The sequence below is a fragment of the Calypte anna genome, chromosome 3, assembly GCF_003957555.1.
Source record: "Calypte anna isolate BGI_N300 chromosome 3, bCalAnn1_v1.p, whole genome shotgun sequence".
Classification (NCBI taxonomy): domain Eukaryota; kingdom Metazoa; phylum Chordata; class Aves; order Apodiformes; family Trochilidae; genus Calypte; species Calypte anna.
The window spans coordinates 48,938,367-48,951,983 of NC_044246.1; the positions used below are offsets into that span (position 1 = coordinate 48,938,367).

The 13,617-nt window shown below is 41.5% G+C and overlaps 1 protein-coding gene across 2 annotated transcripts in view; it reads right to left on the reverse strand.

Moving 5' to 3' along the window:
• EML6 (EMAP like 6) overlaps nt 1–5,026 on the reverse strand; it is a 108,661-nt gene extending 103,635 nt beyond the window's left edge. For both annotated transcript variants that reach the window (XM_030447645.1, XM_030447643.1), the window contains exon 1: nt 4,830–5,026. In XM_030447645.1, the coding sequence (XP_030303505.1) occupies nt 4,830–5,026 (197 nt within the window). The remainder of the gene's footprint in view (nt 1–4,829) is intronic.
• Nucleotides 5,027–13,617: the final 8,591 nt, after the last annotated feature.

A 13,617-nucleotide genomic window follows, 5' to 3' on the forward strand; every position in this document is an offset into this window, starting at 1 on the left:
AAAGAAGCAATAAGCTGATTAGAGGAGCTTTTATGGGGGATTTATTTCTTTAATATGAAACTCCTTTAACAATCTATGGTCTCACAGCAGTTCTCAAAGCACATTAGTATACATGGATTTGAGATTCTCCTTCACCCCAGCTGTTTCAGACCTACATCTCTCAAGTTCTACTGGCTTTGCAAAGGAACTTGTATGGCATTTTGCATAACAAAACAGATCTGGAATTTCAGTTGAAAAATCTGGGACAGCTTCATTGCTACTTTGCTGGCTTTAGGTCACTACATTTTGGCAGTCCTGCATATGCACCTGCAGTGACTAAAGTCAAGGTTTAGCACAAGCTACAGACATAGCAAGTCTGCCATGCGCTTCCAATCCAAACCAACCACAGTTAATTGAACATCATTCTATAGTATCCAAGTGCTTGTCACTTACCATCCAAATGGTGACACCTAATCATTAAGTATTTTAGATCCCTTCACATAAGTACCATCTCTATAAACAGAAATACTATTTTAATAAATTATTTTAAATAAGAACTGTGAAGTACAGTTTAGCTATTTTACCTGGGGGTTTGATTTGCATACCTCTACTACCAATTTACTTACTCCAAAATTGCACTTACTATAGTCAATAACATATGACATTGCTTCAAGCATCATATTTCTTTTTTCCCAACAGCAGAAAGACAGGAAAACATGCAGTCATGCTCATGTATGCATCCTGTCTCCTGAAATGATCGCTCTAACAAATAAACCAGGCCTCTAGTCACTCTTGCAGCTCAGTAAATCTCATCACCACTGGCACATTTTTAATCTCAATCTGTCAGCACAGTAGGAATACACACACCAGCATACTTACAGCAATATTCCGATAAATCCGACATTGCTATTACATTGTAAGCAGTCTTACATAAATAACATGCTTTGGCATCAGTAGATAACAGGCTGGCTTGCCAGGTACTATGCCTAGGCAGCAAACGCTGTAAAGAACCTGAGGAAGGGAGCTGTGTCTCCTGTGGCACTCTGCCTCACAAAGGGCTTGCTCGAAGGCAATTGGGATGCAGAATGTGCATAGTGCTACAACATAGCAGATAGCACAGGAAACAGAGGTATATAAAAAGTGCAGGTGAAGTCTTCAATATGGTGTCCAAGGTGTTCTCTCAGTAAGTTTTGATGTAGACAGGAGAACTATTCACTGCTGCGGAACTTGGAAATACAACAAGGAGATATAACTTTATTACTGTACCATCAGAAAAATTTCACAAAGTTAGGAACCTCTGTTTACAAATTAATTCTGTAAAAATAAATGAAATTAATTGTATTTTAACTTGTATTGAGAAGTATCTTAACTGGCTGTATTTTAATTTTTGCTCTTGTTTCTGGCAAGCTTCCTTTTGTCTTTTGCATGTATAAGTTGCAAGAAAATTGCAGTAAAGAACTGCCTCCATTCAACACTTCCTCAAGAGAAAAAAAGAGGAGTGATCTAATTGCTTGCTGTTATACAAGTAATGCACAATATTAAAGTGAGAAAACCTTCTGTTCTTTTGAAAGTGTTCAATTACTGTCAAAACTAATGATCCAGTCTTGCAAGTGGTTATACTAAACATAAATCCTACACACTTGTGTGAAGGCAGCGACGCTGCATGAATTGCAAGATTCTCATTAGTCCATTAACAGCAATTACAATGGGATGCTGCAAAAATCCACTTTCAAATTACTCAAGAAGGAAACCAATCCCCACATGTTAATATTACAGCTTCTGAAACCTAATCTGGCAAAGTACAAATGCCTGAATCCAGTGAAAATCAGTTGCATATGTAATGATATATCTACATGACACTTTCTACATTAAAATCTTGCAATAGCTGCAGTTTTACACAGCTATGACACATCAGCTATAATGCTTGTGATGTTTCAGCTAGACTACATTTCAAGCACAAATGCAGAGTTACCATGCAAGACACTTCATGATTGTTTTGTGGTCAGTAACATTGACTTTAGGGTAAACTGTAGGGCTGATAGCTTAGAGAAAAGAAGAGTATTCTGAACTTCACAAAAAAACCAAAACAAAACAAAAACCCAACCAAAAAAAGCCCAACAGCAAAAAACCAAAACAAGCTAAACCAAAAAACAAACAAGGAGGGAGGAGAATAGAGTGTGTTTCATGCTCCTTGATTACAAAGCAAATTTCATAAATGACATGCCTTTTTACTCTCCAATCAAAATTCACCACCAGTCCTCAGAGAACAGACCCAATGCTGTTCATTTCAACTATGTGTTGATCTTCTTTTATAGTGACAGCACTTGTTCATCAACAGAATTAACTATTCCTCAACTAAATACCATCCAAGGAGAACTGTATTTTACAACTGGAATTAGCAAAAGAGTCACAGAATATTTTAGGTGATATCATCTCTGGAGACCAACCAGTCCAATCCCTCCACAAAGTAGGGCTCACTTCCAAGGCAAATCAGGTAATTCAGAACCTCATCTCATCACAAATTTAAAAGGAGGAAGAGTTGGAAACACAGCACCTTGTAGTGGCTTTGCACAGAAAACTGAATACTTCAGAGCTCACTTGGCCATACTATGAACATGTCTCATCAGCTGAGTGCAGTATGTTGTTCCTAATACAAATGAAACTTAATTTTCAAATAATAAACCTTGGAAAAAATGGCATTGCTCCATTAATGCAATAGCAACTTGTCTACTTCAGACCAAACTAAATTATGTCCAACTGCATTATCTGATACAAAGCAAGAAGCAGGACACTTAAACTTGTGAAATCATGTTAACCATACGCTTTTAGACATCTGACCTTTTCACCAAGGACAAATAACCACTTTCATGAAGTTCTAAGAATCACAGAATCATTAAGGTTGGAAAGAACCTCTAAGATCAAGTCCAAAATATAAACACTTCAAGATAATGCACAGGTTCTTAAGTCTCTGAATCATGGGTTGTTAATTTTTTTTTCCGAAAAATTGTATTCTCTGAAGCCTTTCTGCACACAAGAAGTTAATGGCAATCCTCAGAAACATATGATCTTCCCAACTTTGAGGTCTTCCAGTCTTAATGATTTCATAGTATTTTTCCAGAATCTGCAACTTTTTTTATTTTTTTTTAATTGTGGTTTGTATCTCTTTACAAATTACAACCTGTTGGACTGCAAATGTATACACTGCTGTTCAGGAGATCATCTCAGGCAAGTAGATATCAAGACCGAAGTAAATATTCAGTGCAAATAAAGGCACAAAATTTGTACAACACAGTTGGGTTTTGGGAGGGAGATTTAGCCAGGTATAATAACCATGATATTTTAATCTCAGCTGATGATTTTAAAAAGAGAAAGAAAAGAGAACAAAATCATCATTGTCCAACCCCAAACCAGAGGATATATGTAGATATACAGTTGTATATTGATAAATTATATTTTCAGTATTCAAGGAGAATTTCAACATAAAGTCAGAAACAAACAGCTCTGTACATGGATTACACTTCATACTCCACAGAATATTGAAATTTATAGCCATAGAACAATGAAAACTATGATATTGCACGATACAGCATGATACTGCAGATGCATCTAAAATACTCATTCTATGAAGGATCTGAGCAGCCAAATGTCTAAACAGCCTTCTGGAAATGACAATACTTTTGAGACCAGAATAAACTTTTATGCACATCCACTGTATTTAAGGAAATGCTACTGCTTTGATGCATTATAAAAGGCAGGACAAGAATGCTACTAGAATACACAGCAATCAAAAGCTCTCTCAGGAAAAAGAGGATAGTTTTCTGCAAAGCTCCAGAATGATTACATGACAATTATGATTGTGCTACTGAGTGTCAAAACACTGACTTCAGAAGATGATTCCACAGTACTACCGCACCATGAGTCACCTGGGACTATTCTGGTTTCACATTACCAAGAGAACACTTCATTCATGCTGAATTAGGCAAATAGGGAGGGCAGCAGTAAGCCATGCTCAGAGGAGTGTCAGTACCCAGCAACATTCTTTATAAGGACATTCTAGGTTGAGATTTCTGTCCTGAAGTCATAGACATAATGTTAATTTTCTGTTTTTCAGATGTAGATGTATTTTGAATAATTTTTTTTAAGTCAACCCTGACCCCGGGAACCACATTTTCATTGTGTTATTTTGTGAGGTGCAGTAAAAATTAATACTTCTCTTAGACAACAACATCAATTAACCCTGCTTCTTAGACAGCATTTGAAAGGAGGAGGAAAAAAAAAATGTTCAGAGTAAGACCTGAGCTTCTGTAGCCATCTTGCACCAGCATGCTTGGGGTTTTTTGGATGGAATATAAACATCTAACCTTGATTTTGAGTGAAATTTTCCAGATGTTGTAAAAAAAAAAAAAATTAGTTTGACCTACATGCCAGATTTATGGTACTCTTGTGCTTGGAGTTGCTGACCATAACGAAAGCTACACCTGCCTTCTATGAGACATCTGAATCAGCTAGCTGGGGTCCCAGCTCTGGAAAGATCAAGGTGCTGGATCCACGATTCTGCTGCACTGTTGCACTGAGATCTTCGCAGTGTATTTCCGTATTGAAATAAAGTGCTTTGCTTTTGGTGCAATGCAATAAAAAAAACTTACCTTCTGTTACTTCTTTGCTACAAAGATAGTAATTACAGTATCTAGAATTCCAGCTTTCACTCAGAGAAATCAGAGCTGCTTTAAAACGCCAGGTACAGGCTGAGCTGTAAAACGCAAGGAGGGGGTATTCTGCCAGCCCTACATTCTCCTCCCTTCCTTTTAAACCCCACCCCACCCCACCACCAGACAAGTCAGCCCCCTTACCTGATAATATCATCGTTGTGCCCGAGGAAGAATTTCTGGCTGTGCTCTCTGGTGTTATAAACGACTCCGACTCCAGCAACGAAGTAAACCACCTCTTTGCCTGCCGTGTAGTACAGGTTGTTGCGGCATTGGTGACCCCTGTACCCGTAAACCCACTCCAGACGGAGCTGGCATCTAGGAGCTGTCCGATCCGCCATGATAACCAATCCCCTCTCCCCACAAGCACACACAAAACCTAGCGCTGCCCCTCCTTCCCTTAACTCCTTCCCCTTTCTGGGTTTTCCCCTTTGAAACGTTAGCGGTCCCTGCCCAGCTGCCGAAGCTTCAGGTGGCACTTCCGAGCGACGATCTTAAACGCGAAAGGCATTCGGGGATCAGGGCTGCTGCTGCTGCTGCGCTGCCACCATAATCTGCTGCTGCTGCTGCTGCTGCCCAGGACAAGCAGCTGCCGCTCCCCCGCCTCGGCACGACCCAGGCAACTTCTTGGGGGAGAGAGCGAGCTCAAAAACACACCTACATAAGCAGCAGACAGGGCTGTGGTTTGTGTTTCGTTTTTTTCTTTCCGAAGGCAAAGTAACTTCCGTGCGTCACCACCACCTGCCAAAGGCTCCCTGCTGCAACTCCCGTATTGCACCTTCTTGGCTTCCTTGAAAAAAGCTTCTTGGCTGCTCCTCTTTGTAAGATACTAAGCTTTAGGTAAAAACTGGAAAAACTGGAAGAGAAAAAGCAAAACAAAACAAAAAACCAAAACAAAAAAACAAAAAACGTGCTTTTTTATTACAGAATGCATGTGTATTTAAAATGCAAAGCAACTACTTTGGTGGCTCGGGGAGCACTGTTTGGATCTGTGCTGTGCCTGTTCTGAGTGGTCTGAGGTCTTTCAAACCTTTTCAGCAAGATCCAATCTCTTCATACGAGATACTGCTGAGACGATTTGTATGCAACATCCAGCATAAATATGGCAATATTTCTCCATCTTTCCTTATCTCCGAGCAACCCAAAACTTCCTCCTCGTGGAGTCTACAACAGCTTATGTAATTAAAAGAATTTATTGTTCCCATTTTTCAGTCACTCCAATTTGCCATGAAGTAGGGGAGAGCTTGCGTTTTTGTTATTTACTGTCATCCTTTGGGTAGATACTCCCAAAGAACATATTTCATTGCTTCTCTTTAGCTTTTTCCAAAGCAAATTTACAGTCTCATTATTAGCGAGCATGACTGCTGCACATTGTTTGTGATAAGACATCTACCGCTTTACAGAATCCCTCAACAAGGAACCAAACCCAACCCTCTAGGACTCGCTCACAACCGCAGGGAAGACAATGCTAAAATCAGCGGAACAAAACCAAAGACTAAATCACAGAGCAGTGTCAGATGGAAGGGAAGAATAACCTACCCACTACAAGGCTATACCCTTTACTTTCTCCCACGCAACACACCTCACATTCAGGATATGCACAAACTGAAGAGCGGCGTGTTGATACCGGTTTACACAAACCCTTAACAGCGCCGGCAATAGTCCCCGGGACATCGCCAATATAACCCGTAAGCGATAACAACCCGTCCTTAAGGAATTAAGCTCCAAGCTTGAAGCAAACCTTAGCATAACACCCTGGCACCACACCCCGAATCTCCAGAGGGAACATCACGTCTCCCGGCCCCCAGGCCAGCAGTCCCTACCGCTCTCAGCCTGGGTAGCCAGCCGCCGGGGAAGCCTCTCCGCAGGGAGCGGGAGATAGGGGCGGGCAGAGGAGGGGGGACGAGGGGACAAGCTTTCCCCGCGGAGAGCGGACCTCCCCCGGCGCCTCAGGTCCAGGCACTGCCCTCACTCTCCGCTCCGGGGGTCGACACCCTGGGCGTGTGCCAAGGGCGGAGGCACGTCCTCCCGCTCAGCGAGATGGAGTCAGAGGGGGTGGCGGCGGAGGCTGGGCAGGAGCAGCGGTTCCCCCGTCACCCGACAAGAGGCGCCCCTTCCCGGTGCGCACCGGATGCCAGCGGAGGAGGCTCAAGGCGACGGTGGGGTCACCCATCACTCGCCCACGCTCTGCGAGAGCGGCATCCCTTCGCGCCGCAGCCTGTGGAGACCGGCTTTGCCCGGCAGCCGCGCGCTCCGCCTTCCCGCCCCGGCCTCGGCGGCGCCTCATGGGGATGCGAGTTCCGGCGGGGGCCGACGCCCGCCTTGCCAGCGGGAGCCCGACTACAACTCCCAGAATGCCCGGCAGCCACGCCGTTGCTGTGGTGACGGCCCTGCGGCGGGGGCCGGCGGTGCCCAACGGTTGCGGCGCGCGCCGCCCAACGGACGTCCGTGGCTCTCCCTGCCCCCTATTTTGAAGGGCGGGGAGGTGCGCGCGCGCGTGCGTGTGTGTGTGTGTGAGGTGTGTGTGAAGGGGGGGATCTGTGTGTGTGTGTGAGGTGTGTGTGAAGGGGGGGATCTGTGTGTGTGTGTGTGAGGTGTGTGTGAAGGGGGGGATCTGGGTGTGTGAGTGTGAGGTGTGTGTGAAGGGGGGGATCTGGGTGTGTGAGTGTGAAGTGAGAGTGTGTGTGTGTGGGTTATGTGTGTGAGGTGGGTGTGTGTGAGGTGTGTTTGTGTGTGAGGTGTGTGAGTGCATGTGTGAGGTGTGTGTGTGAGGTGTGTGTGAAGGGGGGATCTGTGTGTGTGAGAGGTGTGTGTGTGTGTGAGGGGTGGGAGCTGGGTCTGTGAGTCTGGGGTGTGTGTGTGAGCTGTGTGTGTGTTTGTGTATGTGTGTGCGTGTGTAAGGGGGGGGAGCTGGGTGCTGCCCAGCCGGGCCTCCAGTTGCTCTGTGCTTTGGAGGGGAGTCACCGTAGTTTGCTTTTGTAACTACACTGGGATTAGCTCAGTCTTGCATTTCCATCCATGATCTGAAAAAGAGCATGAAATACTGAACACAAGTTCACCCAAGTTTTCCCCTCAAACGTGGTCGTGGCTTGCCGCACAAGTCAGATGCAAATTTACACAATGAAAACCATCTTCCTGCTTTTCCCATTCAAAACTGTATCCATTAATCTCACAAAAAATTAGAAAAAATTAAGGCATAGCAACATTAGCCCATCCTTTCTTCACAGACAGTTCTTCGCTGCATTTCACTGTCCAGCAGTTAACCTGGCAAATCTTCAGTCACGCACCAAAACACACAGACAGATACAGCCATAAAAAAATAACTGTTTGCTGTTGCCAAGCACGCAACCCATTACTACAAAAGCCCTCTTCAAAAGGAGTGGTAACTGAACACAGAAAAAAAGCAAATATATTTACACCTGTGTGCTGATCTCTGAGGTTTACAATTTATTGGGACAAGCCCTTCATCTCACATTCATTCCCCTTTGGTAATACAGTAGATAGATCGTGTTGATTAACCTCTGAAAAAACATCTTCTCTTCCAGTGGTCCTTGAGGAATGCAATTGCAAAGACACGTAATGCTGGTATTTACTCATGTTAGTCAGTTCTGAATGTAATCTGAAAAAATGCTTCAGATTCACAGTGAAACATGAAACAATAAACATTATTTTACTAAAAATATATCTCCAGCTTTAGGAAAGAAATGTTAAATTCATTAATTTTTTATATTATCATGGAATAATGATTATTGCTATTGTAGCAATGAACAACACTATGCATGAACCAACACCCCCAAAAACCTTAAACCCCTGAAAACTAAACATACAGAACTACAAGCATAGTTTCACTTGTTTTCCTATAATCTGTGTTCTAAAGAATTGCTTGGGTTTGTTTGGGTTTTTTTGGTTGGTTGTTGGTTTTCTTGGTTTTTTTGTTTTGTTTTGAGTTTGTTGTGGGTTTTTTTTTTTTTTTTTTTTTTTTTGAGGGTGTGTGTGTATTGTGATTTCATTACCTTTCATGGTGAGTTGCTGATGTACTTTTTTTCCAATTAAAAGAAGAAAGGCATTATTACTTTCTTACTAGGAGAGGAGCAGTCGTGTTGCTAAAAATGTTCAATACTGCAACCTACCGTTCATTGTCAGTACAACATAAACATCACTGATGCTGTCACCCTTCCTTTATAATGTTAACACCGAGTTTAAACCTAACTTAATGCAATTCTTGAGATAGAACCTTTATGGGAAATGCCAAAAAGCTCCACGTCTCAAATTATGATATATCCTGCCCGGTCTATACATATATAAGAGCTGTGATTAACAATGAACAGGATTTTTCCCTCCCAGAAAGGAAGGGAAATGTCCTAGATCTTTGCTACATAAAATTCCATTTATAACCCATATTTTTGTAGATGAATGTACAGCAGATGTGCAGAGATGGCACCCTAATCGGTATTTCAAAACTGGGACTTCTTATTTGAGCCCTGAATGATTTTTAGAATTATAGAAAATCTGTAAGAACCTGGGGGGAGGGATCAGAAGCAGGAACTGATCTAGTTCTGCTTGTGTGTTGTCTGGCATTACATTAATCCAATCCTGATTGATGCCTCTCAGCAGTTTTACAACTTAATTACAAAACAATAAGAGGGAAATTGTCTCTAAGCTCTTATTTGCATTGGTGAAATACTTGGATCTGGCCAGAAATAGTTTTAGGAGGGAAAAAAGAAAAGAAAAATATCAAGTCTTTTCCATCCTCAAATGCAAAGCACACCCATTTCTCAATGATCAGACATACCATATTCTTTCACATCCTAGCCTGACAAGAAAGTCCTTCTGAACAGCCATAATACATTTGTTTTATGTTTTATGTACATGTTTATACATGTACAGCCGGTCACTGAAAAAGACACATCCGTGCCCACTCCTGCTGAGACTTTGACCTTCCCAGAGGAGCTTCTTTCATTTTTTGTGTCACAGCAAGGCTGATGGTGTTCCTTGCCTTTCAGTATCCCAGCTGTCACACCCAACTCAGCTTCCTTCCTACAACGCTGAGATGTGTCTAAATCTTACCATGTTTCCATAACTGTTTTAAAATCTGACTTTTACAAGTTAAGAGAACTTTTATCCAAGCTATTAATTCTCTACAAATTCTTATACAAATAATACTTGACTGCCCAGGTGGTACTGGATCTGTCATAGCTAAGAATCTCTCAGGATAGACTGACCCCTCACAGATAGCACTGGTGCTCTGTGAACAAGTGAGATTTTTTTCTTGGCTAGGTGTGGGAGTAAAAGAAAAGCAGGCAGAAAATTAACGTTAGGCTCAGATAATCCATGCCACCATAACATAATGAACTGCCACAACATCTCATGGAACAGTTAATAATTACATGAAATGAATCAATATCAAAAGGACACGATACTTCAAACTCAGAACAACACGTGCAATTAAACTGTGTGGTAGATTTGACATTCACAATTGCCAGGCTCATCAGGATGCCGAGCTCAAGATGCAAGGTGGGATTTACTTTAAAATAAACACTTATGCACCAAATCCTTCTTGTCATACTTTACAAAACCAACTAGTATTCTACTGCCGAGTAGTCTGCTTTAGGTCTCCCAGTTGTTCTCCCCAGCAGGTGTGATGACCAGGAGGCAGAGGCACCGGGTGCATGCAGCATATGCTGCATTATGACAGACTGCAGATGCGAGGAAGTGGGCGCGCTGAAGCCACTGCCTCGGCGACACGGAGTGGTGGCACAGGCAGCTCATCTCGCTTTGCTTCGATAGCATTAGTGCATGTTGTAAGGCATCTCAGCCCCACTAAGCTGTCAGAATGCACAGCAACAACAGGTACAAGCTGAATTAGAAGCAAGCCTCTTAAATCCTGTGCTTGTTGCATGTAATTGCTGTGGGTTGGAATACATTTCCCTTGATTCTCACTACTCGCCCTGTATCCTGCAGCAATGCAGAGTACTGCATTGTGGGGTTGTTTTATGCCTTGCCTTATTCATACTTTAGTCTTGCTTAATCCCCTGAAACAAAACAAAACAAAAAAAAAACCCAACCGATCTACCAGAACCAAAATATTCATTGGATTGCTGTCATAAGGCTAAAGAAAAATGCTTGATAACAGCATTAAATACATTCAGCAGCAAGGAATAATACTGCTTAGAGACTAAAAGCACTGAATTTGACGAAATGCACTCCTCATGCAGGCCCTGCACACCCATAGCTGTGAGGACAATTCTAACCCCAATGCATTGAGAATACATTCCTTTCTTACCTGGGTTTTGTCCTGTTTGACCTCCGAGTGTACTTTCTTGACACCAGGACACGGAAAAGCAAGCTGAATTCTTCTTCCACTTCTGCTGGCTGGGCACTCCTGTTCCTCCTGTTCTCAGGATGTGGCCTGAGATAGAGCTGTAGTGTCAGAGACCTGAATTATGCTTTTTCCAGTAATTTAATTATCAGCAGTAAGTCAGACATTTAGTACAGTCCGATTTTCTGAGTTTGGTGGGTTTTGGGTGTTTTTGTTTGCTTGTTTGTTTTTTTATGAAAAGTGGTAATGTTTGTTCCATCTCCCTGTGATTTAAATTTCTGTATTTATTCAGACAGTTGTGACTAGTGAAGGTAAAAAAAAGTATCAACCAAAAAAGCAAAACTGTACCATGCCTGCAAACTACTTATTATGAAAGTATATTCCTAAAAGATCCTCCACATTTAAACTCCATTCTTTGCAAACTCAATCACAAAATAGAGAGCACGGTGAAGTGAAAAGCTGTCTCAAACATTATTTCACAGGAACAGAGATAAAAGACACATTTCTTTTACTTCACCATTACTCTTCCTCATACAGAGTACAACCCTCCAATAGAACATATTCTCTATGAAGGACAGATGGATTAACAGATTATTTGCCTCAACCTGAAAAAAAAAAACCTCCCACCCAACACATGCTTAATTCTTGTGGCTAATGAGTTCTGGTTTATTTTTCCCTCATTGTACTTAGTTCACCAGTACATGGAGACCTTTCACGCCTTTCACCCTTCAGGTGCAGCTGTCTGAAACTTTCTCATCTGACAATGCAACATGGGGCTCCCGCCAAGAAAAAAGAAGAAAAGAGGAAGGAAGGTAGGCTGACCTGAGTCTGTAACAATGACAGCAATGTATCTGAAAAGTGGTTGGCTTTGAAAATTTTACAGTTCAAATTCAGTATTACTTTTGCAGTGTATCCCCAGAGGAAACAAAACCTATTTAATCATGGGTTAGCTAACAAACCTTCTTAAACAAAGGAAACTAGAGCACAAACTGCTCTACAAATCCTCTCATTCTAGACCATAAACTCTACATACAAATCTTCATTCTTCAGCATGGTAACCAGCAGGAATGTAACATTTTACCTATCAGGGGGTCTAACACTTCACACCATCCACCAGAGCTTTCCCCATTCCTCTTCCCTTCTGAAGCCATCCCACCAGCCTGACTGTTCTGATCTGGCTTTGTCCAAGGAGGCTCTTCCTGACCCACCAATTCTCTTTGCAAGGAAACTGGACCCTTACACAGTCCAAAGTGGAAACAGGCTTACTAGAATTCACTCTTGTCCTCAGCAACTTGAAATCAGTTCCTAAGAAGAAAGAATTTTTATTCAAGTAGTTTTCAGGAACAACTTGCAGTAAGAGGTAAGACAAAAACAAACAAAAAAACCCCACAATTCTGAAGGCATTTAAACCAAGACTCTACAGGATTACACATAACAAATAGTGAAAAACAATCCATTAAATTACTCATCGACAAGATTAGTTGAAGTGACACAAACGGCAAAGCATCGACATTTTTATGAACTTCAATCAGCTGAGAAGAATGTTTCATTTGCTAATGTTAAATCTCAGCTTTTAATATTGCATTAAATTTTACATTTACTAGTGGTGTTATCCTACTTTTTACTAATAATTAGACTGGAACAATTAGTATTACAGGAGTAAAAACTCATGTGCATGAATATTCCACTGTTTAATAACCTAAAATTGAGAAACAAGATAACCTCAGAAAACACAGTATACTCCATGAAAACAATTAAGATACTCTATTGGTTACATGTTCAAGAAGCTGTGGCTTGGAAATACATTAGTTTGCAGTTTATCTGCTTTCCATCTAAAATTGTATTTGAGTATATTTTAATTATCTAAAAAATTAAAAAAAACAGGTTCCTTACATTTCACTGATTTTAACACTTCTAATGTCTATTAGGGTTTCTTGGATCTATTCCTTTCAGATGGTTCCTCAGATGGCATGAGAGTTAAAGAAAATTCTGAAAAGATGTCAGTCCGTCAAATACAGACACAGTCAAGGGAACAGTGAGCTTTGGAATCACCTTGCCTGAATTAAATGTCTGCCAGCACAGAAGTGCAATAGTGGCTATACCTTCAGCAAGATATGTTTAACAAAAATTGACATAAAAAACCCTCAGTGAAATTTAACTGGGCAGGACAACAAGTCCTCAGTAAATTACAAAGTTCAATTATTGCCTGATTCACTGAGGACTTAAGAACTTGAACAAAAGGTAAATAGAAGGCTGGAGAACGAAGATAACAAAAAAATGTTATTTTCCTGCAAACTAGTAGATGGGTATTTACCTCAATCAGGTAAGACATTCAGATAACTTGTACAATTGCCCTACTCCGTGCTAATGCTTACTCCACCGATTCTACTGGATTTGTTTCTCACAGAAAATATCTACATCAAAACGTGTCACAAAACACTGATTTAATTCCCTCTTTATTCGCTGGCACTTAATTTGGGGAGCAGGTGGAAAGTGAAGGGAAAAGGAAGGTAGAGAAAGGCAGAAAGGGAGCAAACAACTGTTTCAGTACAAACTTTTGCACAAATATATGTAATTACAGATGAAGGCATTCGTTTCAGTGCACAGGAGAGA